This window comes from Eublepharis macularius, chromosome 6 (genome assembly GCF_028583425.1).
Source record: "Eublepharis macularius isolate TG4126 chromosome 6, MPM_Emac_v1.0, whole genome shotgun sequence".
NCBI lineage: Eukaryota > Metazoa > Chordata > Lepidosauria > Squamata > Eublepharidae > Eublepharis > Eublepharis macularius.
The window spans coordinates 107,252,171-107,278,157 of record NC_072795.1 but is presented as its reverse complement, the minus strand read 5'-3'; the positions used below and the strand labels follow the sequence as shown (position 1 = coordinate 107,278,157).

The 25,987-nt window shown below is 41.1% G+C and overlaps 1 protein-coding gene across 2 annotated transcripts in view; it reads left to right on the top strand.

Annotated features, from left to right (window-relative positions):
* The window catches only part of PCDH15 (protocadherin related 15), a 521,765-nt gene that overhangs the window by 264,119 nt on the left and 231,659 nt on the right, over positions 1-25,987 (top strand). For both annotated transcript variants that reach the window (XM_054983659.1, XM_054983658.1), the window contains 3 exons: positions 659-865; positions 7,510-7,644; positions 9,324-9,473. In XM_054983659.1, the coding sequence (XP_054839634.1) occupies positions 659-865; positions 7,510-7,644; positions 9,324-9,473 (492 nt within the window). The remainder of the gene's footprint in view (positions 1-658; positions 866-7,509; positions 7,645-9,323; positions 9,474-25,987) is intronic.

The window sequence follows — 25,987 nt, the reverse complement described above, 5'->3', positions numbered from 1 at the left end:
ACGTTTTGTATCATTGATTTAAATGGGAAAGCAAAGTGCTTAAGACTGCCCACTTGCAGTGAACATGATCTAAAAGTGCTTAGCTTTGGCTGGCTCATACCCACGTTTATTCAGGCATTATGGCAGATGGAGTCTGTGTGTAAAGGGAAGGCTCCTACACCAAAGAACCTTGGAGAATGTGCATGCACATATACACCCACTCTGGACTGCTGAACAACAGCCCATGTAGGCTTTAGCTCTGTTGGGATATTCTTCCCAAATATTGTCCTTGGTCTTCATGGAAGTAAATGGCAACCATCTAAAATTATGGGGAACAAAAAGGGGCACAACTTGGTGGCACCAAATCAGGCTGGGGCTAAACCCTATTCTTCATCTCTGCTAATTCTATCCATTGAGTAACAAGCCTGATCCCATCCGTATAGTCTCAGGCTTTCCGGGGGTTTTTTCTTGGTCAGCTTGAATGTGACCATGAACTGGCTTTTTTAGAAAGAGAGAGCTGAAAAATTTAGAAAGAATTATATGGGTGGAGCTGCAAGCCAAAGGAAGCACAAGGGCACAGATAGAACACAGTGCAACAATATGACATTTCAGCAGTACTACAAGTTTCCAACTTGATGAGCACTTGGAACCCATTAAAAATTGCTTTTTGCTTTTGTAGGCAGAGCAAGATAATGGCCATCCTCTTCCTGCTTTTGCCAACCTACACATTGAAGTTTTGGATGAAAACAACCAGTACCCATACTTCACAGAATCCATGTATGAGGGCTTTATTCTCGAGTCCTCCCCTGTGGGTACAACCATTGCTGATAACCAGAATTTGACATCTGCACTGAAAATCATAGCTTTGGATAACGACATAGAAGAGGTTGGTGCTGTTTTTCGCTAAAATATTCATGCATTCTGTGACACTCCCTATTCATTCAGTAATACTGGATATGTCATGTTATAAATAGATAAAAGAGTTGATAACATTATAGCTTTGTTCCCCACTGCAAAGGTCTTAATTACCATGTGACTCAAAAAAGAAGATTTCAGAAGTTTGTCAATGAGTCCTAAAAAGAGCTTGTGCTTCTACTTACAAAATCACAGTACAGAAAATGTTTCCACTCACTCTATTACTTCTAGGATCCATTCCAAGAGCAGTTAAATATTTCCTCTAGTGGTTTTTGCAGTTAAAGTGATTCAAGTTCAGGCTAGGATGGATATATGGCAAGTGACTGGGTTACAGTCTTTTTCTGATTAGTTCAGGCCACTAGACAAATTTCAACAGAAACAAGGAACAAAGGTTAATTGCAAGGGTGAGGTACCAGTGGAAAAGATATCTAAGGAAGTTTTGGAAACCCGTATCAGTTTGGAAACTTCCAAGGTATGCTTGCCCTTTAGAGGGAAATGAAATATTACACAGAAAGCAGGCCTTGGTAATGCCAGTATTCTGGACTATAAAAATCTAAGGCAGGCAATGCCATGGATGAACTCAGACAGTTTAACGTTTTTTTAAAAAAAATTAAATGTATAGAATAGACTGATAGGATGGAGTGACTGGATGCAAAAGAGGATATAATCATTATATAATCATTATACAGAAGAAATGCAGGAGATGAGAAAAGCTGCCCTCTCTTTTCCTGTTTTAACTCATAGTGTGGTCTACAGCCACATTTTTCTCTGTCTTGAGCAAGCCAATTAGGTCAGCATACATATCCTTCATTTTCTCTTTTAAAATTTGCTTTATGAAGCTGTTCTTGCTTGCGTTCCTTCTAAATATCCCATCAATTTAGGGCTGCTAGTCCCCTGGTGGGAGCGGCGATCCCCTGCTCCCGCCTCTGCCCCTGCTGCTACACATTTGGCCAGTGGGGACAAAGGCATAGGGAACGGGCCGAGGAGGCAAAACATTTCCCAGGCCAGCACGCAGCAGGCACACTCGCACTGGGTAGTTTATAAACACAAACCGCATTCATTTTAGAAGAGTCAAATGGATGAAATAATAACGTTGAAAAGTTATGCTTAGGATCTAAATTTCAGATGACGTTTGTATTAGCAGAGTTGCATCGTTTCCAGGGGGAAATGTGTTGGTGTAAGAGCTTTGCATGGTTGGTGTGTGTGTGAGAGAGAAAACAACAAACTTATGCTCAGTGCCTTAATTCAGGTTTAGAAAAGAAATGAGAGTTCTTTATTGTAGGAAATCCAAACGCTAATATGAAAGAGGAGTGATAGATCCTTATATATCTAGTGTGAGGATGGGTCTGGATGGCAGGTCAAGTCCTGCATCCATGGTAGAAGATGATGAAAAAAGAAGAAGATTGTGATAAAGAGAGGACGATGAAGTGTCACAAGGAGGAAGTCCTCAGAATAGCAATTACACATCAAAGGATAGTGTCAGAAAGTAAAGAGCAAAGGGTAAACAGATCCCTGGCCTCTGTTACTTTCTGGTTTGTCCCCCCCTCTGAAACTTAAGTAAGGGCAGCGTTAGTCTTCATCTTCTAACAATTTGTTACACTGTTATAGGATTATACTGCTAGGTTTAAATCCCCACTTACCCATGAAAGGTCATTCTCTTTCAGCCTAGTCTGCATTGAAGACTTACGGTAGATACTTACCATTCATGGGGGTTCTGTTTCTTGGATCACCATAAATGGCAAAATCTATGAATACTGGGGGGGTGGGGGTTTGCTGCCTCCAGAGATAGACTGGGAGCCCAACAAAGCCTGAGAGAGGTCCCACCTCTCTCCATCACCACCGCTACATGAAGGGAGGGTTTGCCTGTGAGTTGCATGTGGTGCCCAGTTTGGTTGTGGCATTGCTGAGTGAGACATGCTATGGTGGCCACATTGCCTGTCCAGGCTGGGCAGGTTACATGGTGATGCTGCAGCTGGACATTGGCATATGAATCACCTTGTTGGCCACCATACAATTCACCCAGTGTGTGCACTTCCTAAACACATAGACACAATGCTGACTATCCAGTAATCATGTGGAGGTAGTGGGTGGGTCAGCATGCTTGTACTCACTCTCCTTCTCTCTGTATGTGGAGGGATCGTGTGCTCAGGGCTGGGCGCATCACATGGTCAGGCTGTAAATAAGTGAAATTGAGAGTTACGTATTCAGAATGGCAAGTATGATTACGTAGGCAGAGCTATATATGCTGCCTTGAGTTCCTTGGAGGAAAAGCAGAATAAAAATGTGGTGGTCTTATGTAAAGTAGCAGTAAGACAGAGGGATTTTAGACTGTGGATGTCTTCCCAGTCGCCTGTGCCCCTTTAGTTTAAACAGAGCTCTAAGTCTACAGCTAGGTACAATACTGTTGAGTAGCTTGATCTAGACGAAAGTGAAGTAATGACATTTGGTAGCTCATGTATAACGTTTAGGTGAAAAAATAGTGTATTCATCGTTGATGTTCATCACCTTCTGTGTACTCAGATTTGCAATCTTAATATCCATCACTATTATAAAATGACTCTGCTTGATAGTACATCACATGAGAACCAGCTCCATACTCACATACAAATTCACCACATGGTACAAAAGCAGTGCAATCCTAAAGAGAGTTACTCCAGTCTAAACCCATGGATTACAATGGGCTTAGACTTGAGTAACTCTTCTTAGGATCACACCAAAGGCGTACCATTTTGAAACATTTGGAAGATATTTAGGCTGCAATCTTAAAAAAAAAACAGTAACCTTACCTCATCTCAGTTTGAGAATGCTGTAGTGGAAACTGTACTGAAACCATAGTGGGTCTGAAGAAGCTAATTATGCTGGGACATGAAGTTGGGATTGAGGGGCTAAAAGAAGGCAATAAGTATCAGATCCTACAAAGAGTAGGCCATGTGGGAAGAGAAGAAATTCTTATCCTCTTCACCAATCCAAATCCCAGCTGTCTTTCCCATGTGCTGTTAGCTACAAGACTGACTAAAGAGGAGCAGAGATAAAATTAGCCACGACTTTATTACAGTATATTTTCAAGCTAGTGTACTTTCATGCTCTTTGTCCACTTTATTAGTTCCCATCAGTATAATCTGGTTTATGTGTCAAAGTTCCAATATGTATCACCTACATTTAATCAAAAGAAAAAACAAAGATTCATTACTAATTTAATTCCCTTTGGGAGTAAATTGGAGTAGACAAAACCATTGGGTGCCGTAGCTTGTTTTGTGCATGTGGGAACACTTGAAAAATGAAAATAGGTGTTCCCTCCTAAACAGAGAGATAAAAGTTAGTGTTAATAATGTCATGGAGTTCAGAAGCTCAGACATAGATTTAGATAGCACATTAAGCACTCATTACAGTAGGAGCCTTTCCCATCATCTTGAAACTCCACATTCTGTAGCTGAATAACTAGATTGGGCCCACATAATTTGGTAAGACACCAAACTGAACTCAACTCATGAAACGAGTCTGAGTAAGTCAGCTAGAACGTCATCCTGTTATTGTAATGTTCTAGAAACTCATTCTAATATGTATCGCCTACACCTAGCATCTTTCCTTGTCTGTTTTCCACTGTTCCTCCTAGTATATCTCCTTAACTTTTCTGAGGTGGTGCAGATCTTATTTCAGGCAACCAACCCCATAATTGATCTAAATCTGTGTAACATTATGTGACTCCTCTTCTGCAAACAGAGAACTGGTTGCAGTTTGAATGAAAAGAGGCTATCAGAGAATATATAAAATGGTATAAGCGTTCGTTTCAGTTCAAAATGCTGATCTTTTTTTAGAACATTTCAGAAAATTCTGATAATGAATGTTTTTAACTGTTTTTGCATTTATGTGTTTTCTTATAACATATTTATTTTGATACAGTTTTCCAAGTATAAGGGTTTTTTTGTTCATACTTACTTTTCTTTCCATGTGTTTGTTTTTGCTTTGTAGGTTCTCCCAGGTGCAATTCCTGTAGGTATTTTAGGTGCTCATTTTGGTGAATTGCTTGAGTTTTTCCTCTCATCTTTCTTCGTCTGTGAATTTTTGAAAATGTAGAACACAAAAATTTACTGGGTTTAGATCATTCTTTTTTTCTTTTTAAATATATAATTTTGAATTAAACACAAAGCCATTATCTACAGATTCTCTTAAAAGTATCACATTTTTACTAATTTTGAACATTGTCATGCTTAATAGAATTTGGAAATTACTTGTTTAAAAATAGTATAATTTTGTATTGCTTTTCTAATTGAAGTGTTTTTTTTGCTTTCACCTACTTATCTTTATCTTTCTTATGGAGTGAATACCAAAATTACTACCTCTCTTTCTTTCAAGGAATAATTTTGATTATGGCACAATTATGTCCTTTGGATTGTGTTCCCTCCTCTTCCTCTTGAATGACTTAATAATTCATTTCTGTTGCAAACTGTGGCTTATTTCCTACCAGTTGTTTCCAACAATGGAAGGGCACTTCCATCGTTAGAAGTGCATGCAATTTCTTTCAAACCCTGGTTTAATCCTAGTTTGGAATCCTTTTTTGAAGCTAAGAGGGTAAGCCATGGTTTGTGCTCCATATGTAACAACAAATTGGTTTCATATGAAAGTTGAAGTATTTAACTTCCAAGCTATGCACGGAGGAGAAGATGGGGAGAAGGAAGCATGAGAGTTCATTCAGTAGCCCCTCCCCTCCCCAAACTCAGCCCTCCCAAGGCTCCACCCCCAAATATCCAGGCATTTCCCAACCTAGTGTTGGTAACCCTATTCTGAAGCCATTGTTTGTCTCTGTATCTTGCCATGGGGTGGATGAATGAATGACTGATTTCTTCTGTTTGTGCATTCATGCCTCATCAGAAGCTCAGAGTTATGTGCTACCTGGGCTATATATAAGATGCTTTTTCTCTGCATCAGATCCCAAACACCTGGTCTCTTTTAAGATGTTTTGACACATGTTTCACAAGCAATTTGGAGCATTTCTTTCTCTTTTTGTGTGAATATCAAATGTTAATATGGGATTGAATATTGAAGACAGTCATTAAAAGACCATTGTGTTTGAAAGCATCATGTCTGAAAGCATCACGTCTGAAAACAGCCCACACTTTCCCTTTGTTTACTACATCTTTTCCAGGCTGTTGCAGTGGTACTGTTACACCTTCTGGAGCATGAGTGCTTGTAGACACTTTTTTCTAAAAGTATCTCTGAGTTCTTAAGTTTTTCATTAGAAGTTTAAAGAAAAAGTATTAGAACAATTTGTTTTTCCAAGTTTTTTTCTGCTATGTATGATATATTGCAAAATGTTTAGAAAATAAATGCTATTACTTACAATAAAATCATATTAACAATTGGAAGGAAAGGGGACCTCGTGGCAGTATGACTTTTGGTCTGAAAATTGGTTGTGTGAAATAGCATCGCCAAAAGGCTGTTTCAGAAAACTTGACCCGGGCAGCACACACTCCTCTGCTGCTCCTACTGTGGTCCAAGGCGCTGTTTTATTTATTCAGAAATATAAACTTCCAACAGATCTTAAAACTGTAACAAATCAGACTGAGGGGGGAAATCTCTCTTAGGGGATTGCCTATTTTGGAATTTTTATTTTGCAACCTTTGGTTACAGTGTTAAAATATTTATTGCCGGGTCAGATTTATACAGAGGGAGACACGCTAGGTTGAGGGCCTTTTCAGTGATTTACAGCATTTCTATGGCTGTTCCTCAAAAATTAGAATCATTGCAAATGTCAAAGTGCAGGATTCTGTCTTCTGAAAACTTTGCAGGTTTACTTGGGAGCAAGCCTTGCTAAGCATTGTGAGATTTTCTTCTGAGTAAACATGCACAAGATTACACCACAACATTTTTAGTTTTTTTAAAAAAATCAAGGTAATTATCCATGACCAGATGATGCAAGACCCTTTTCTTCTGATGTTAAGAAAGGTAGTTCATTTTACCTCTTTGTAAATTGTTTTGTGGCAAAGAATGGGAATGCCTCCATCCCTTTTTTATAGAATGTGAGGCACAGCTGCTTACTGACTGCCAGCAAGTCAAAGCTATTTTGCACAGAGCCTGCTGTATTAAGCATATTGGCAGGATTCTCCAGCCGTTCAATGATCAGATGCTTTGAATCCTAAATTATCATCATTCCATAGGCATGTTTCAAAAAAAAATTGTAAGAACTGCCTTTTGTAGCAAATATGTGATCAGCTAATGGTAGAGGTCTGTTGCCATGATGTGGGGTTTTGTTTGGTTTGCAGGTGGTAGGAGCTTGCTTCCTCCCTCCCTTCTCCACCGCCACCTTTTAAAGTTTGTGATTGCAGTAAAAGCTTCAATTTTTTTTTGTCAAAGGAGCATTATGATCAGATCTTGAATTATTTGGAAAGAATGTAGGCTTTTCCTCTAGCACTGCTGGTTAAAAAGGGAGATGGTAAGATGGGGAATAAGCCCTCCCTCCAATTCAAGCACAGGGTGTAATTGCTGCAATTTAGGTATATTAATTTTCCCCCATTTCACTGTCAGTCCAGTATTTAGAACTATTATTAAATAAGCTCCAGTATGTATTGTTACTTTAACTTTGTGAGTAATAACCCTTCCTTTTGTTTCTTTTTGAAGACTAAAGATCCTGAGCTCCATCTTTTTCTAAATGACTATAATACATTTTTTACTGTGACTCAGACTGGCATAACACGCTACCTCACCTTACTTCAGCCAGTTGACAGGGAGCTCCAACAGCTATACACCTTTTCGGTAAGCAACATGGGTTTGGTTTTTTTCCCAGCACACCAGGCATTCTTTCAAGCACTGCTGTTTGCTATGTCAAAGAACAAATGTTATTATGTTAGGTGGGCTATATGCCATTAAAGGTATTTGAATTGAATTGAATTGAATTGAATTGAATTGAATTGAATTGAATTGAATTGAATTGAATTGAATTGAATTGAATTGAATTGAATTGATGTTAGGTGGGCTTTCCACAGACTATTGTCACCCTGACTGGTTTTACCTACATTGAAATGAATTGGCATCATCAAGTGAATATACTAGCTAGAATTATGTCAGAAGCATAAGGAATATCAGGCTGCAAGTAGTCATTTGGAATATTGCACCCATGAATTAATTAGGGATAGATTTTTTTCACCTTCATCCACATCTCCCCAGAGGCCATTTTACTGGCATTATGCTAAGCCAAACCCAAAGCTGACATTATTGTTGTTGTTGTTGTTGTTGTTGTTGTTGTTGTTGTTGTTGTTGTTGTTGTTGTTGTTGTTGTTGTTGTTGTTGTTGTTATTTCGATTTATAAACCACCCATCCTCAGGGGCTCTGGGAGGTGAAAAACAGTTGAAATCAATAATAACAAGAAAACAATAATTCTAAAATCAACATACAATAAGCAATAATAAAATAAATTAACCAAGTACATTAAAGTGCAATGGTGGGGAGAACCCCCCCCACCCCCAAAGGTGGGAGGCCGACATGACACCACCCCCTTCAACCACCGAACTCCTGGTGGAACAGCTCTGTCTTACAGGCCCGGCGGAATGATAATATGTCCCGCTGGGCCCGGGTCTCCATTGACAGAACGTTCCACCAGGCTAGGGCCAGGACTGAAAAGGCCCTGGCCCTGGTTGAAGCGATGTAGGCTTCCTTATGGCCAGGGACCACCATGTGGGTGGGATTTACCTACAGTAGGGGAAAAAACAGATGCAATAGAAACACCTAGATCTTTCCCTTGCCGAGGCTATAGCAGCTGTATGGGGCAGTTTTCATAGGGAAACAACAACAAGAAAATTGGTTAACCACATTCCACAGCCCTGTGACCCTTATCAAAATTTGGGCCCACCTCCCACAGCTGCTTTTTAATGTTAAAGAGAATGTGGGGAGATCTAAAAAGCAGAGTTAGACCGATTGATTTCAATGGATTTAGAAGGGTTTAATTCTGTTTAAAATTGCATTGCTAATCTAGGTTCTCCTTCATAATCGCTTGTCCCCGAGTTTTCACTTCTTAGGGACTATCTCGGCTCCCTGTTGAGGTGCTTTGTATGATAGTTATTTTTGCAAACATCCGTGAGTTGCATTCACATTTTATACATGAAAGTCTACATATAAAATATTTTAGCTATACATAATAAAAAGTGAGGAGGTCCTCTATGAACCAAAAAGAAAATAGCTGTCTGATCAGAGTTTTCCAAAATTATTTGCTGTATTCATTTTGCATGCAAAATATTGTGAGGGAAGACTTCAAAGGAATTGCTTTCTACCTTTTCTAGTCACTGAAGCTGAAATGAGGTTAATTGTATGTGGGAATTTTGTAAAATATATATATATGTATATAGAAAGTGAAAGTAAATATCAACTTGAGTTTTATCGGAATTAGAATGTTCACTTGTAGTTCTCCCATAATTTCCTCTTGTCTGCTTCTTTGCAAGATCACAGCTTCTGATGGTGTTCAAGAAAGCACACCAGTCACAGTCAACATTATTGTGATGGATGCAAATGACAACACCCCAGCCTTCTCCAACATATCATACAATGTCAAGATTTACACAGACATGAGGCCTGGAGAAAGTGTCATCAAGGTAATTGAATCGGCTCTTGCGTTTATTTGTTTTTTGTAGCACATTCCTACACTCTTATGTAAAACTTGTAACAGCGCAAGACATGTTGAAATATAAAAAAAAGAAGGAAAAGACACCCACTTCTAAAGCAAAGGAACATGTCTTTAATGACCAGTCTTTCACATAATCTAGAGTCCTTCTGGAAAATGGGAAGATTGATGGGTAATTAGAAAGGCTGGTTGGCTGACATGCCTGCCAACTGTGACAGGATTCTTCCTTAACTTCCTCCCAGGCAACTTGAGAATGTGCTGTAGAGTCAGAATTGCTATCTTGTTGGATCCCAGTAGGGCAATTAAGACTCTTCATGATTACATGGTAATGCCTCTTATGCTGTTTCTGAAAAGAACAGATGCTCATTCCTCTTTCCTTGTTCTGTTTTCTTGCCACTGTTTGGTAGGGAGCATAAAAGCATATTGGACTAGTCAAGATTTAATGAAGGCACTCAACAAATATGTGACAAATATGTGCTTACTGCCATAAAAAGTGTCAAGTATCCAAAGCATCACTGCATACCTCTAGATAGCAAGAAATTATCTCTGAGCACATTCATAGACTGTCAACTGAGGGCTGCTTCACAAACTACAACTTGATGGTAACACATAAGATATTTAAAGAATTCACTTTTAAAAAATGTACAGAGAGAAGTGCATGAACACTTGTTTACAAGATGTGTATTGTTTTAGATACCCATTTCAGAAATATGAGAATGGTTAAGGCTTTCTTTTAAATGTGCCCACAATAGTAAATCTATAGTTTGCTCCTGCATAATGCTTGGGTATCATATATGAAAAGTAAATTGGGGACAGAGAATTAAGCAAAATAAAATTAGGAGATTTGAATGCAGTATAATTTCCAGTTTGAGCACTTGGTCCATTGGCAATTTTAGAGGAATCCAGGAAGGAGAATAATTGGTCTACTACCAGCCTTTTCCCTTTCCACTGTTCTTGCCCCAAATCCCTCATCTGTTATTTGAATGTAGAGGAATACAAAGAGAAGTCTGGAGTGTAGAGGAATGTAGAGGAAATTTGGAATGCAGAGGAATACGAAGGGAAGTTTGGAATGGATGGTGGGGTCAATGGTAGCATCTACGGCAAATGTAATTCCCCACCCCAATTTGTAGAATATCTGTGCTCACACCCTCAGATTGCAACTGTAAACTAGAGTAGACATGTACTGATGACCCTGTGTCTGAAAAGCAATGTTCATGAAGTGTTCAAGTTTTCATACTAGTTCCTATAATCTGACCTAATTTTTCAAACTCATGCCTGTAATATTTTATAATGCATTCTTAATATATGCTGTGCATCAGCAAAAGGGTTAAAATATTATGTTATAATGGAAAATGAGAAGGGACAGGAATGTAAAAAAAAATCCATTTTTCAATGCAGAAGTCAAGTCAGTAATACTTATTTTCAACAAGAAAAGTAAAATATACATTTTTTTATTTATGTCATTTATAATCTGCCTTTCTCACTGAGGCTCAAGGCGGATTACACAATGAAAGGAAGTACTTTTCTTGATATGGTTTCTAACATGGTTGGATGTCTTCTGGGGGGGAGGGGAGAAGCCATTATATAAGTTGTTTTGGGAGAAATTTTGCACTGGGAGAACTTACTTGGAGTTCTGAATTTTGTATATACTATCAGACCATTCCTCCAACTCAGTTTTATAAGATGTCCCTAATGACCTCCCCACCCCACCCTGAACCATCTTTTAATCACTGCTTATTAGAATTATATATTTATATCAATATAAAGATACAGACTGGTAATTTTCTTTATATTGTAATTGGACAGCTAATTCTTTTAGGCTGTTTTGAAGATAACCTGTGCAGTTCCTTTGTCTATGAATGTCATTATCTTCACTTACCATAGACTCTTTAACTGATGCTGTTGATTTATTTTCTTGTTACTAAAAAGAAAGAAGACATTCAGATAGATGCGACCTTAGCCATTGCCTCCAAATGAGTAAAAGTGAGACACTTTCCCGTGTGATTATAAATGACAAGAAGACGAGCTAATGGGGCACTTTAGAATTGAGAGATGCAAGTTACTGAGCTAGAATGGGACACATCACCAGGGAGCTCAGAGAAGCCAGTTAGCATCTTGGTAGCTGTGTCAAATTAACAACCTCAAGTTCTGCCAACCTCTTCCACATTATTACCTTCTTTACCCACTTTATTATTTATTACATACGGTTTCTCTTCCAATCATATAAGCACCATATAAGGAAGGACAACCCCCCTACACTCTAGTGTCAGACATTATAGCATAAACTCCTGTTTCAGAATCCTAAGATTCAATATGGCTCTAGAGTGCCACCTAGAGTGTCTAGGTCTTGGACTCCTCGGGCTTACATGAAAATAGCACTTTATACTCCATTCCACATTAGGGCTACCTGGCCAAATTAATCCTCTTTTGACAAAGGGCAACTAGTTTCAGCCAGATTCCCTTTTTGTCATGTTAGTTCAGAGCTATTAAAAGGGCAGAACCATCTTGTAATAATTCTTTTATTGGTGGAAGTAGTTTTTGACATCAGAGATGGAGCTTTGCTTGGGATTGGTTAGATCTGCTAATCAATCTCACCAAGGAGGCTGACCTAGGTCAGACTCAATTGCCCATAAATATCTGGGAGCTCTGGACTTTTTTGTCCCCACTTTGGAACATCTGGAGACCCCAAGATCAGTGGGCCAGGGGTTAAGGACTCCTCCACTATCTTTGTTCTGCAAGGAACTTTCTACATACCCTGAGGAACCAGCTACAACTTAGGTAAAGTGTGCTTAGCTAAGTTAGCTTAATATTATTCTTTTATTTGAAAGACTGTGTGCTGTGTGATTGTGTGCTTTCCCCTGTATTTGTTCTCCTTCCTACCTCTTTTAAATCCACCTAACCTCCCCCCCCCTTTTTTTCTATAACATACCTGCTTTCTATAAAGGCATTTTTGGCATCCTTGGTACCATACATTTCTTGGAGATATTTCTCTGCATCAATTTCCTGTGTGCCAGATTGCCTGGGTACTATCTAGTTTGCAACAAGGTATTTTCCAGGGTTTCCACCCTGTTTCTCTGTTATTTTGCTAGGGCTGAGCTGAGTGGGTCAATCTAGATGTTCTCAGGAAGTGCCTGAGTGGTGGCAAGCAGCTTCCAGGGTGCTTTCCAGGAAACCTTGGTCTGAGGTTGTTTCCAGCAAGGAAAGCCACTTTCGCCCTTTTGCTAACCATAACAGCCCCCTATGATGCACTATCTCAAAAGCAAGAGGAAAGAAAAACAGAAAGATGATAGACAGCTACTTTAAAAAAAAACTGGAGATGGAGATCCAGCATGCTGTGTGTTCTTTATAAGCATTTACTACTGGCAACAGAAAACACGAGGTTGCCTAGCAGCTACTTTCATGATTTTTTATTACTCCTTCTTCCCTTTTTGTCATTTATAATGCCAGGCTTTTTCCAGCATAAGCATGAAACTAGTTATGGAAGTACAGACAGTGGCTCTTGCCTAATGTTTACAGGCATGCCATCACAGTAAGTCCTCTTCTCTCTCTGATTAGTTGAACAAACTTGAAACATCAGTAGCCATTAGGACATTGTGCAATTTGGTACCATTATACTAAATATACAGCCAAATATATGCTAATTAGAAATAGAGATTCCTGAATAAATTCAGGATCCCGAATACCTGAATGCCAAATATTTTGAATGTACTTGGAGATATCCAGCAAACGCAGCTCCAGCCATTTTAAAGAGGGTGGCTACTTCCAACCTGTTTTTTAAAAAAAATTCATGGGCTTTCTTGGCCTTTTTTCCCATGGGGGATGGGGTAGCGAGGCAGGAAGGAGAGGGAGGGAGGGAGTTACCAATGGGTACAGGAGCTAAAGTTGTCTGGCCAATCAGGGATTCTTTGGGGGGAGAGAGTCTTTTTCAAATTCTGCAAGAACATAAAAAGCAGGCCTGGCTCTGAGCAGATTCCATTTTGTGGATGATTTATGGAGGCTACATAGACTGTGCTGTGTGTGTTTGCTGAGCCTGGCCTTTCCTCTGGCTCCTCTCTGGCTTTTGAATTAACCGTTGCCTGCCTGGATTACTACTGCTCGCCTGGAAGACCTGACTGAGTGAGGGGATGGAAGGAAGGAACTGCCTGCCTACCTGCCAGAGGAGAAATCTTCGCCTAGTTTGGGAATCTTTGAGCTGAACTAGACAAGATGCCTGACACTTGGAGGGGGACACCTTTCAAGAATCCACTTGTGGTTAAGTAACTGAACTGTGATGCAGTACTCTGCTGGTTCAAATCTCACTACTGCCATGAACTTACTTCATGGCCTTGGGTAAACCATCCCTCTCAGCCCCAGCTCCCCAGCTGTATTGTGGGGATAATGCTTACTTTGTCCCAAGATCAAACAGACAGTTCTCCACACGTGATATCTGACCTTGATATCATGATCTCTAAGACAGGACTTGCAAGCTGTCCCTGTGAGAGACCAACTACTCTTTACCATCAAGCTTGAGTTTACATGCAGGCAGACGTCCCTTAGAAATAGTCTCACAAGGCTGTTCTGAGCCATCCTTTTTGGCCTATCTACCGTGCCAAGAGAGTTCACAAAGCTCCTAATCAACCCCATTGTATGTCTCAGAGAGAGAGGTTTTCATGTTCACTTGTACCCTGACAATCTCCTGATCAGATCGGGCTCAAAACAAAAATCTCACCACGACACTCAGTTCACCATTCAGTTCCCTCAAAGCTGGAACACCTGAGTATGATCATAATCACCAAAAGAATGTTGTCTATCCCTCACCAAAGAAAAGGTGAGGAAGACCAAACTGCCTGCCAAGACTGTCATCAGAGTGCAAAATCACTTCTCACGTCACTACGCAGACTGATGGGTTTACTAGTGGCCAACAAACCTTGGGGTCGTCTACATGCAAGACTGCTTCAGACCTTTCTCAGATCTTATTAACAACAGACCATGGAGAAGACAGATCTTCCTATCCAGGTACCACTTTAGATCAAAACCAGTCTGAGCCAAGGTCACCAACCCAATGCAAAGCAAAAGATTCACGACCCCTTGATAACAACCAATATTTACAGATGCAAGGATCACAGGTTAGGCATGTCTTCCTATCAATATCTTGGAAATGGAAGTGATTTGTCTGGTCTTGTTCCAGTTCAGAGATCAGATAGTGAACTCACACATCCTGATCTGTATGTACAAGGTTGCACACAAGACATACACACACACACACACATACATACACACACACACACACACACACACAAGCAGGGGGGATCCAAGACCTCGAGGCGGCATAAGAAGTAGCAAGTATACTTACCTGAGAGGAAGGTCACCTAGCCTCAATCAGAACTGAACACATCAAACACATGAACACATCATGAATACATCAAAGGCATATCCAATGTCCAGGCAGACTGGCTGAGCAGGTAGACCATTCAACAAGGGGAATAGTCTCTTAAGAAAGATCTCATCTAATGGATAACATCACACTTTTCAACACCTCTCATGGACCTGTTTGCTTCCCAACACAACCATCAATTAACAGGGTATATGACAAGGTTTGTTCCACCCACAAGCAGATGCTCTGACATCACAGTGGCCATTAGGCCTCCTCTACGCATTGCCACCCTTACCAGTAATACCCAAACTCCTGAGAAAGATCAAGGAACAGGGAGCGAAGTGCTAGTGGTTGCCTCTTGGTGGCCCCGCAGAATATGCTTTTCCACACTCCAACAGGTGGTGATATCTCCACCCCTCATCCTGCTGCCCTCTCTGGTCATGTTACAGCAAGGAATGATGTGGCACTCTCATTTAGACTCACTCTGCTTAACGGTGTGGAAATAGAAAGGGAAACCTTTCTAAGATGGGTCGAATCCACATTCACCCATTACCCGCATGTTTATCGGATATCTTCCGTTTGCCTCCAGTCCGCAATTTTTTCCTCTTCATTCACATTCCTGCTTCCAATCTGTCTTTCTCGTGCGTCCCTCCGGTCACACGGCCGCTCGAAAACCGCTTTTTGGGGCGGGACCTTTTTTCCCCGCCCATTTTTTTATTTTTTTTTAGCGCACTTTTCCGTTATTTCGATCTTGCCTTATAAAGAAACATCATTGAAGATAATGATGCCTCTCTTTCCCCCACTGACAGCACTGATGGCTCTCTCCCGTTTCTTTTTTGGAAATTTGGAAGCATGTGGAAAGCTTTCGTGGGCATTTCCTATGCAGGACAGTTCAGTGCCTGAATTTTACTGAAGTTTCACTTCCTTGGAGTGTCATTATTTCGATATTTTGTAATTTCGATATTACAGTAATATAAAATAAAAAAAAACAGTTAAAAAGGAAGTTTCGCGAGTCCGTTCTGAGGATGGATTAACCCCAAAATGATTTTTCAAACTACCAGATTTGATTCAGAAACAGCATAATCAGTAAATCCAATGCTATGAAGTCAAAAACAGTCTTTTGCAGACTACGGAGCACTTGCAAGTTGAATCAGCCAATAGGAACTCTCGGAACGGCCGGAGAGACAGGGAGGGGGGTGGTTTTTAAAAAACCCGCGTAAATTGCGCATTGGCCCGTTCACAGCCACCGTGAAACTCCCGTTGAAAACCTGTGACCACATATTCGGGAGAAATGCAAATGAAATGCGTCTGTTTAATGAGGTAATGTGACTGGCACTCGGGATTGCATGGGGAACGTGGGGAACATGCGACTTAGAATGAGTAATGTGGATTCGACCATGGAGATATTCCGAAGAGATGGCTGACACTCTCCTAGCATCCAGAAAACAGTTCATGGTCAGAATTTACAATTCCTCTTGGAAAGCCCTCACTCAGTGGGGCAGGAGGAAAGCACTGGACATTTTACACAGCCCTGACCAAACATCCATTTGAACTGGTCAAGGAAGTTCACCTGAGAAGGCTGAGAATGAAGACCATTTTCCTCATTGTGGTCGTGTACACCGAAAGAATCTCAGAACTAAGCGCACCATCAGTCAGACCTGAACTCTGTATCTTTCACAACAATAAGATGATACTTCGTACCGTCCCAATCTTTTTTCCAAAAGTCTATTCTAAATTCCACAGGATGCAAGAGATAAGGCTACCATATTTCTACCTGTACCCTAAATATTCTAGGGAGAGGCTCTGACACAACCTAGTCATCAGATGGACTCTCAAGTCCTATCTACTCCGAACAGTGCAAATCAGAAAGTCGTACTTACTGTTCATCAATATATCTCCCCTCAATTTGGGGAAGAAAATGCCTTCAGCAGCTGTAGGTGCCAATAGCAAAACATACACTATCGAAGCTCACAAATCTTTCATCATAGAGATTCCTAATGGAATAAAGTCTCACTTTGAGGAGTGCTGCTACCAACGCAGCATTGCACAGGAAGACTTCTGTAGAAAAAGTCTGCAAGGCAGGAACATGGTTGTCAGTCTCAACCTTGGTGAGATGCTACAAATTAAATCTGTTTGATTCAGCGGATACTGCCTATGGTAGAAAAGTTCTGCAGGGCATGATCTCGGATGAAGACCACATCCCACCCAGAAAGTGGATACTGCTTTGGGAGCACCCAAGATGTCCTTCGCCTCAGAGGGAGAATGGACCTTTGGACACTTAACGTGGAGGATTCTTCTCCTCTGAGGAAAGGAGGAAAACTTGCCCTCCTCGGGCCTTTGTTCTACTCTACCCTGCTGCCTCATTTTTCTACCTCCTCTGGATTATGCTTTATTTACGGTACCTGTTAATGCAACAGGTGTTTTTCTCTCGATATTGACAGTTGCTGAATGATACATTCAATGTTATTGCTTTGTGGAGTCGCCTGAACAGAAGATCCACATGCCAGACAGGAAGAGGAAGGAAATTAGTTCCTGCTTCCCTGATTGGATGGTGGGAATCACCCACAATGTCCTCCTTTCCTCAGAGGAGAAGGAACCTTCACAGTAAGTGTCCAAAGGTCCGTTTTCAGTATTAGTCGATCTACACTTTACTAAGATGGTTTAGTGTTTCCACCTTCACATTGCAGTTCTGTGTTCTTATACCCCTGTATGTGTCACCTTGGCAGAATGTCGTCCTCAGTTTTAGTTTCACACCTCATGGGATACCCAAATTTGTTTTCTTCTTTCTTAGACAGTGCATATGCATGCCATTCACATGCTTTTAGTACTCTGTTCTTCCCAGGGCACTCTCGTGATGCTGTGACTCTGAAATTTAGTGCCATCTCAGGGGCTTCCCCTGTAATGTGGGAGCCCTACTATGAGGATGTGCCTCCAAGTGGCTCCCGATCTTATTTGTCATACTACTACTACTAATTTCACCAAGAGTACTAGACATACTTTACCTTTCTTTGTCTTTTGTTTTTCTTCAAATGCTCCATGTCATTGCAATGCATTGCAATAATGTTTCCTAACCTAACTGGCACCAACTCTTAGATACTCTGATTGGAGGCATGGCCTATTTGGCTTTGCTACACACTGTGATAGTCTATGCCCTGCCCTTTTGTTTGCTCCTTTGCTTCCAGGGACCCCCGTCATTGGGGAATGCCCTTGCTAATCCACTGGCAAGGTTATCTGTTTTTTTGTTTTATTTATGAGAACCAGTTTGGTGTAGTGGTTAAGAGCATGGGACTCTAATCTGGAGAACTGGAGAACTGGGTTTGATTCCTCACTTCTCCACTTGAAGCCAGCTGGGTGACTTTGGGTCAGTCACAGCTTCTAGCTCTCTCAGCCCCACCCACCTCACAGGGTGTTTTGTTGTGGGGATAATAATAACATACTTTGTAAACCACTCTGAATGAGTGTTAAGTCGTCCGGAAGGACGGTATATAAATCGAATGTTGTTGTTGTTATTCCTGGCTGATTTTTGCTGTGCAGATTGTTCTACTAGCAGCACAGAGTTAATTGATGGTGCATACTGTCTGTCCTTTCTTTGGCCCCATCACACCTGCTTCACTGTTTTCATTATTCTGGTATGCATCTGCTATGTTTTCACTTCCATTGATGGTTTTGGCAGTTTTCTTGCACTATAGCAGTAGTCTTAGTTTTTTTCTGAGTGGCAATTGCTGCTCCATGATGATCATATCTTGCACCTCTAAGGCTACAGGAGGCTATAGGAGGACTTGGACCCTTCTTGTATTATTGACTATGTTTGGGACTCATACACTCTAAATTTTCCTCTTCCTTATTGGATCTCCAAAGACATTTAAACTAGGGTGTAACACTTGGTTAACTTCTTGCACTTCTCTTGTGCTTCAGGTTTAGAGTACAGCACTTCCACTTGTGAAATGAGGACATTGTGGGTTTATAATAATAATATAATAACATTTGATTTATATACCGCCCTTCAGGACGACTTAACACTCAGAGTGGTTTACAAAGTATGCTATTATTATCCCCACAACAACAAACACCCCGTGAGGTGGGTTTCTAACCTGTGTTCTCCCATTCATAGAGTTTCATAATGTTAACGTGTCCAGTGCCCTGACCGGAATTCCCTACCAGGGGCTGGCTTTTAGACCTTATGTTTCACAACATCGGTTGTATTAGTCATTCAGGCTTCAAGAGAGACCCTTCCTTTGTAGGTTGGTAGAGCCTATTGCACTTGCCCTTGAGTGCCTGACTGTTCAGTGCCATTTACCTAGAACACCACCAGAGCACTGTTTTTTCCTTGCTATATCCATATTTGTATTTTGGCAGGGACAGTTTTAGAGAGCTCTCATGATGTTCTATCATCCTTAAACAACTGAAATAGCACTAGAGGCTTTTTAAAAATTCCAAAAATAACTAACTAGTTTATAACTAACTAGTTTATTTACTTTAGAGGGGAAAGGTCAGGTGAAATCAGTTATTACAATTTCTAATTCAACATTCAACAACATATATAAGGTGAAAGTAGAATATTCACAGACTTCAGTTCTTATGCTCTTCACAGATACTTAAAGGCTTATGTTTTGAGGCTTTGGTTCCCTTATTTCCCCCCACGCATTCTAGTATACTTTCTTTAAGTATTCTCTTTCTCTTTTGGAGTTAGGAATGCTGTTACCCACTTTCAAGTACTACAATCCCCTTCTCTTCATGCACCAGAGCTTTCCTTCAATCCTTAACTGAATCTAAAGGTCTCCACAGGCAGTTTTCAACCATATCCGATCAGGATCTCTTCACTCTCCAGAGCTATCTCCCTGTTTGACTGGGTAGGGAAAATCTTCTCTCCTTAGAAGATCTATCTCCTTTCTGTGTCCTGTTTGGGAGTCTACACCTACTTCCAAACCTTCTTGCCAGATTTCCCCAATTCTCCTGCCAGTGTTAAAACTGCTGTCCGTTAGGACTCTGTCTCCCATTGCTTCACACTCGATTCCTCTCTCTACTAAGATTGAAAAAAAACCCTCCTCTTTCCAGCTCATGCTACTCAATCATATGCCTTGGAGTAACCTGTCACTCAAAGCTCTCTGATTCTGTGAGGGGTTAATCCTTAATAGTCCTGCAGCTGTGTGTACAGCACTTCCAGGCTTTTTAACAATGTGCAATCTGTCACAACCCCCAACTTATTTAGAAACATCTCTGGGTTAATGTCAATGAGATGCTAAGCATATGTTGGGAAGGTGGTCCTCCATAGTCTCTTACTTTGAGAGTTTCACACCTACCTCCTTCAGTGAGTGAACTTGCTACCGTCCCAATGTGGTACTTCATGGAAGCCACAAAGATTAAAATGGGGTTGCACTTACCTGTAACTGTTGTTCATCAAGTGGTGTTCTGTGCTGGCACACATTCCTCCCTCTTGCCCTGCTTTGGACTCTCTGGAACGTTCTGAGGGTCTCTGGTGGTGGCATGGAGAGAACAGAATAGTGCCCTTCCTCCTGGTCATGTGATGGTTTTGGTGGGAAAGTGCCAAAGGGAGGAGGGGTGCTCCTAGTTGTTACCAGAACTGCTTTTTATGGGGAAATTAGCAAGCAGTTTGGCTTGCGCTAGCACGGATCTTTAACCAATATATACCAGAGTCAATCTATCAGATTACTCAGACAAGAAAGAGGAGGCTAATATTCAAATAAATAATGTTTACTAAAAGTGTGGCATATGCCTGACATAGCACTTACATACAGCAGACATACAAGAACTCAGAAATAAAGGTTGGAAAGAGTTACAGAGACATTTGCATTAGCAGGAACCCACTTGAGATCAATGGAATAAAGGCAATACATTACCTGATCATGGCGAGAAGCAGAGATTCCAGCAGCGAGGTTGAGGGGGGGCAATGTACAGTGCCATCTGAGTTGGGGATGGGGCGCAGCACCAGGCCGAGCACGGCGCCAGGCACTGGGCACGGCGCCCAGCACCGAGCACCAAGTGTCAAGCAGAACCTGCTTAAATAGCCAAAAATGTACCCTGGGGCGGGGGCCTTCCATGTGGTTCTCAGGAGGGGGAACAAAAGCTTGATGGTTCTACAACTATCGCTAATGGTCCACTTTAGAATCTAATTGTGTGATAGTGACACCTTGGGAAGGGACAAAAGGAAGGGAAGGAGTGCAGGGCGGGTTGATTAGATTTGACAGGAAGCCGGGTTATACTGATGGGATCAGCTTGGAATGTCAGTGCTTGATGGGTGCATCAATATGAATCCATTGTCTGTTTTGTTCAGCCAGCACATCTCTTCCGTCCCAGGACTATGGCCAGCGATCTGCATATCAGGGTGAGGCTGGGCTCCATGGATGTGACGGAAGCTGGTCTTGAAATGGCAGCTTCAGAGTAAAATGTCCTTGGTGGTTCTTTGCTGCCTGAGAACATGGCTTCTCCCTTGCCACACTTTGTGGGCTGGCTACCAGACTGCCCAGTGGGAAGGGCAGACCCAGTGATCATCCTGCAAGGGGCTTCCTGCGGGAACTGACCACGGGGTGCCTGGCCAGGCTCGTGGAGAGTCCCTCTGGCTGGCACTGTGCTGCTAGTGGTATGGCTCTGGGCCCAGGTGAGGTAGGTGTCCAAGGGGGCAGGAAACAGGCATAGGTAACACAGTCCATAACAGCAGAGAGGCAGGAAGCAGGCATGGGCATTGCTGCCCCTAACAGAGTCTTTGGCAGAGCTTCAAAACAGCAAGGAAGGAAACTGGCACAGTTCATAGCAAGCTCCATAACAGGAGGGGGGGGCGGGCTGGTAACATAGTCTTCTAGAAAGTTTTGGAAATCTCCATAGCTGGCCTGTGTGTGTGCAGTCCCAGTGTGTGCCTGCATGGAAGGCCACTTGATGAAGACCACTTTATGAACAACAGTTACAGGTGAGTGCAGCCCTCTTTTAAAAAGAATAAGTAGTAAGTGATGTGAAAGACCTCTGCTTGAGACCCTGGAGGGCCACTGCGAGTAGACAATACTGACCTTTATAAACCAATATTCTGGTTTAGGTCAAGGCAGCTACATTTTAGGTTCAACTACAATTTGAGAGCAGAACCACAAGTGACAAAAGGCACAGATTGGACACTTGTCTGCTTCCCTCAAGTTTTGATGGGAAATGTAGGCAACTTGGCAGAATGTTGGACAAGTGACAGTTGAAAAGTCCACTGGACAGCAGTCAGAGAGCGAAGCTGCGAGACTAGGATGCCTACATTTCCCATCAAAACTTGAGGGAAGCAGACAAGTGTCCAATCTGTGCCTTTTGTCACTTGTGGTTCTGCTCTGAGTTAAAGGAGAATGCACAGACATACACACACAATTTATACATACCTAAACACAAGACTAACAACTTGTTAAGCAGCAGGGTAAAAAATAATAAAAATATTGTAAAGATTTTGAACACTTGCAGTAGTCTTGTATCATACTGGAATGTCTTCATTTTGTTCAGGATACTTTAGATTTCAAAAATAAGGAGATAAAAGTTATTGTTAAGATGTATCACCTTTTGGACAGTTTATTTTCCTTATTAGTGACTGATCTGTAGGGCACCATGAACATATCTGAGGTTAAAAAAAACTACCGTATCTGTTTAAGTAGCATTCTGTAAACAGCCAAAAGATACGGCTTGTGATCGATAGAGTACCCCTTCACCTGCAATAATTTTCTACTTCCTGAGCTGAACGATTGTCAAGAGGTCACAAATGTTGGTTGTGCAACCTGCTGGCTGATAGGAGGGAATAGGACACTTTGCCAAGTAGGCAGAAAGAAATATAATATTGAGCAAGGGGATTCACTATCTGGGTGGACTGACTGTGGATGAAAAATGAAGGCTTTCATATAAATGCTAATAGAGCTGTACTGGCAACGCTAGCAGTCATCTGACAAAAAGACATTCGCTCGTAAATGTGGCTGAAAGGAAAGAATGGTTCTGATTTTGTCACTGGGTTTTGATAGTGAGCCTTTTCAAATAATAACTATACCAGAAATAAATTTTATATACTCCTTTTCAAGTGTTCCACATACATTATCTCAGTAATTCCTAAGTTTTCTCTAAGGAGCAGACTAGTATTAATGTCCGTGTGCTATGAATGGAGGTGAGCAAAGTTGAGAGATAGTGACTCACCTAAGGCCAATCAATGTGTACAAGGCTGAGATAGGCATGCCATCCCACTGCTGGGGGTGGGGGAATCCCAAGCCTCCAGGCCCTGCCCTCTTCCCACCATTTACCTGGCTGGCCAGGGGAATGGCACTTTGGGGGAGGCTGGATGTGTGCTTCTGTGTTGCACTGGAAAATGACATTATTTTCCAACATGACAGGTGGGCAAGGAAACATGTGCATGATTTCTGAATGTGCAGAGTAAGTACCTGCTGCCCCCCAGCTCCCCCCACCCCAATTTGACTCTCAGGGGGCCTGGCAGCCTTAGGTTGAGCAGAGATTCAAATCTGGTACTTTCGCTTCATAACCATGTTTTTACCCTCCTTGTCTTATCCTTTACTTTCCTCTAAATATCAACATATGAAGACTCATAGTAATTGCATTATATTTATATTTAAGTTTTCTGTATACAAATATGCCAGCTCTCCCACGTGGCAGCATGGAGGTCAGATGACTGCTTAAGCTGGTGATGCATCAGAAAATTTTCTGCTGCCCCAATGCAATGTGTTAGAAGGAGATGCCAGTGTCCATGCCTACCAAGTTTATGTATATATATACTTGTTCATTTATTGACCACCTTTATCACTGAGACCCAAAGAAAATTTCATAGTGCAAGTCAGTACAATGTAATCAACATCTAGGACACTGACTGAGCAAAATACAATATGATCAACAGTTAGGACATTCAATGAACAGATACAATAGAGTATGATTGCAGAAAAATTGAAAACAAGCATAAATGCAGAAATGCAATCTTTCTGAAACAAAGAATAACTAATTAATATGACATCTTTAACAACTTGGAAACTACTCAGTAGAAGCATATGTACATGGGCAGATAGTACATAATAACAAGGTCTATAGTCCCTGTTCCTTACCAAGGCATTTCTATGAGCCATTTCTTATGGCTGAGCCCAATCTGAGCAGAAAGCCCTCCTGAATAATTCAGTTATTCATAGTTTGTGGAAGGCGAGGAGAGTGGGAGCTTACCTGACCTCTTCAGGCAGGCCATTCCATAAGGTGGGAGCTACCACAGAGAAAGCACATGTACCGGCAGCTGTTGATTTTGCCCAAATGCAGGGTGGTATCTGTCGAAAGCCCTGTTTAGATGAGTGAAGCTGATGTGGCGAAACATAGGGAGAGAGGGTATTGCATAAATTTGAAGGGCCAAAGCCATGAAGGGCTTTGAATGTGATCATCAAAACCTTGAATTGAGCATGGTAACTGTAGGTAAAGTGACTACAGAACTAATATGCATGTTCCGTCTAACTCCTGAAAGTAAATGAGCTGCAATGTTCTGCACCATCTGGAGTCTCTAAGTTGACTTTGAAGGGAGAATTGTAGAGTGCATTACAGTACTCTAATCTTGCTGTTACCATGGCATGAATCTAGGTGGCCAGATTGGCCATGTCAAGGTAGGGGGCCATCTTCCAGGCTAGTCTTGAATTGTAAGAAAGCCTCTTTTGCAGCTGCATTTAATTGCTTCTCTAGCAGCAATGTTGGCTCTAGTATAACCCCTAGTCTCTTAACTGAGTCAGCTAGAGTCAACTGAAACGCATCAAGGGTTGAAAGCACAATGTTGTTTGAGAGCTCTGCTTTTCTAACTGGCATCACGTCTGTCTTATTGGCTAGTAAGAGATGGTGGGAGAGTGTGGGAACAAGCAAACAGATAGACATCACCTCAAGCAGGTCTCTGGAGAGGTGGCATATACATTTTCCAAATAAATAATAGACGTTCTAAAGTAATGCTAATGCTAAATAGTTGTTTATTTTGGTTCTTGTTCAATACAGAAACCAAATATAATAAATCTTAGAACTTAAGCAAAATTCCCTGTTACATAAACTTCATCTTTTAAATTGCACTCTAACTGCAATAGATAAAAATGTTGACAATGATAATAAAATCTTTCATACAAAAAACAAATATGAAACCACAGATTTAAATGATGTACCAGAAAATAGAAATCTAGGGCATCAGCAAATTAAATCAAGGTCCTGAATAAAGACTACAAGATAATATTAGCTTGACTATTTATTTATTTCAGAGTTAATCCGTTGGACCATGGACAGCATGAACTTCTAGCTGCTGACTGAATTTTGATGATCAGTATAATTAATTATCTGAATTATATTGCTTTTGGATATCCAAGGTACTAGAGCAAATAACCCAAAGTGAGAACTATATTATCTATACGAGACGACTGTTTTAAAAATAATCATTATCAAGTGTAATCAGCAGTTCATTTTGATTTTCCCCTAGGGGTGCCAAATCTGGATTGGTAAATTCCTGGAGATTTGGGGGTGGAGCCTCAGGAGGGAAAGAACCTCGATGGGGTATAATGCCATAGAGTTCAGACCACCCTCCCAAACTTCCATTTTCTTCAGGGGAACTGATCTTTGTAGTCTAGAGATCACTGTAATTTCAGGAGATCCTCAGGCCCCACCTGGAGGTTAGTGAAACTAGGTTCCCCAAATAATAAACTCAAACAAAAAATTACTGCCATAAAGTTCAGGCTCTAGATTCCAGAGAAGGCAAGCATGCCTCTGGCCACAACACTGCTGTTGGCTCGAAAGCTAAAAGGGGACTTTAAAAAAACTAGATTTGTATTGTTCCTAAAGGCCATAGTTGTATACCAAATAGTAATTAAGAAAGTTAATTTATTACACAAAACACTTATGGCTGCTGGAAGTGGCCTTCTTGAGAAAAATAAAAGCACAGTGTAGCTTTAATTACAGGCTTGCTTGCTGTGTGAAGCCCATGAAAGAGACGAATGAAATATTATCCCAAGATACTGAAACTGAGCTACTTGTTTTATCTTATTCCAATATGCAGACCATTCTAGAGGAAAATACGTCTCTTGGGGTCATGATCCTAAGCCTGAGGTTAAGGTGTATAGCAGCCAATAGACCTCAAGACAGCCTTTCTGTCACAGACATACTTC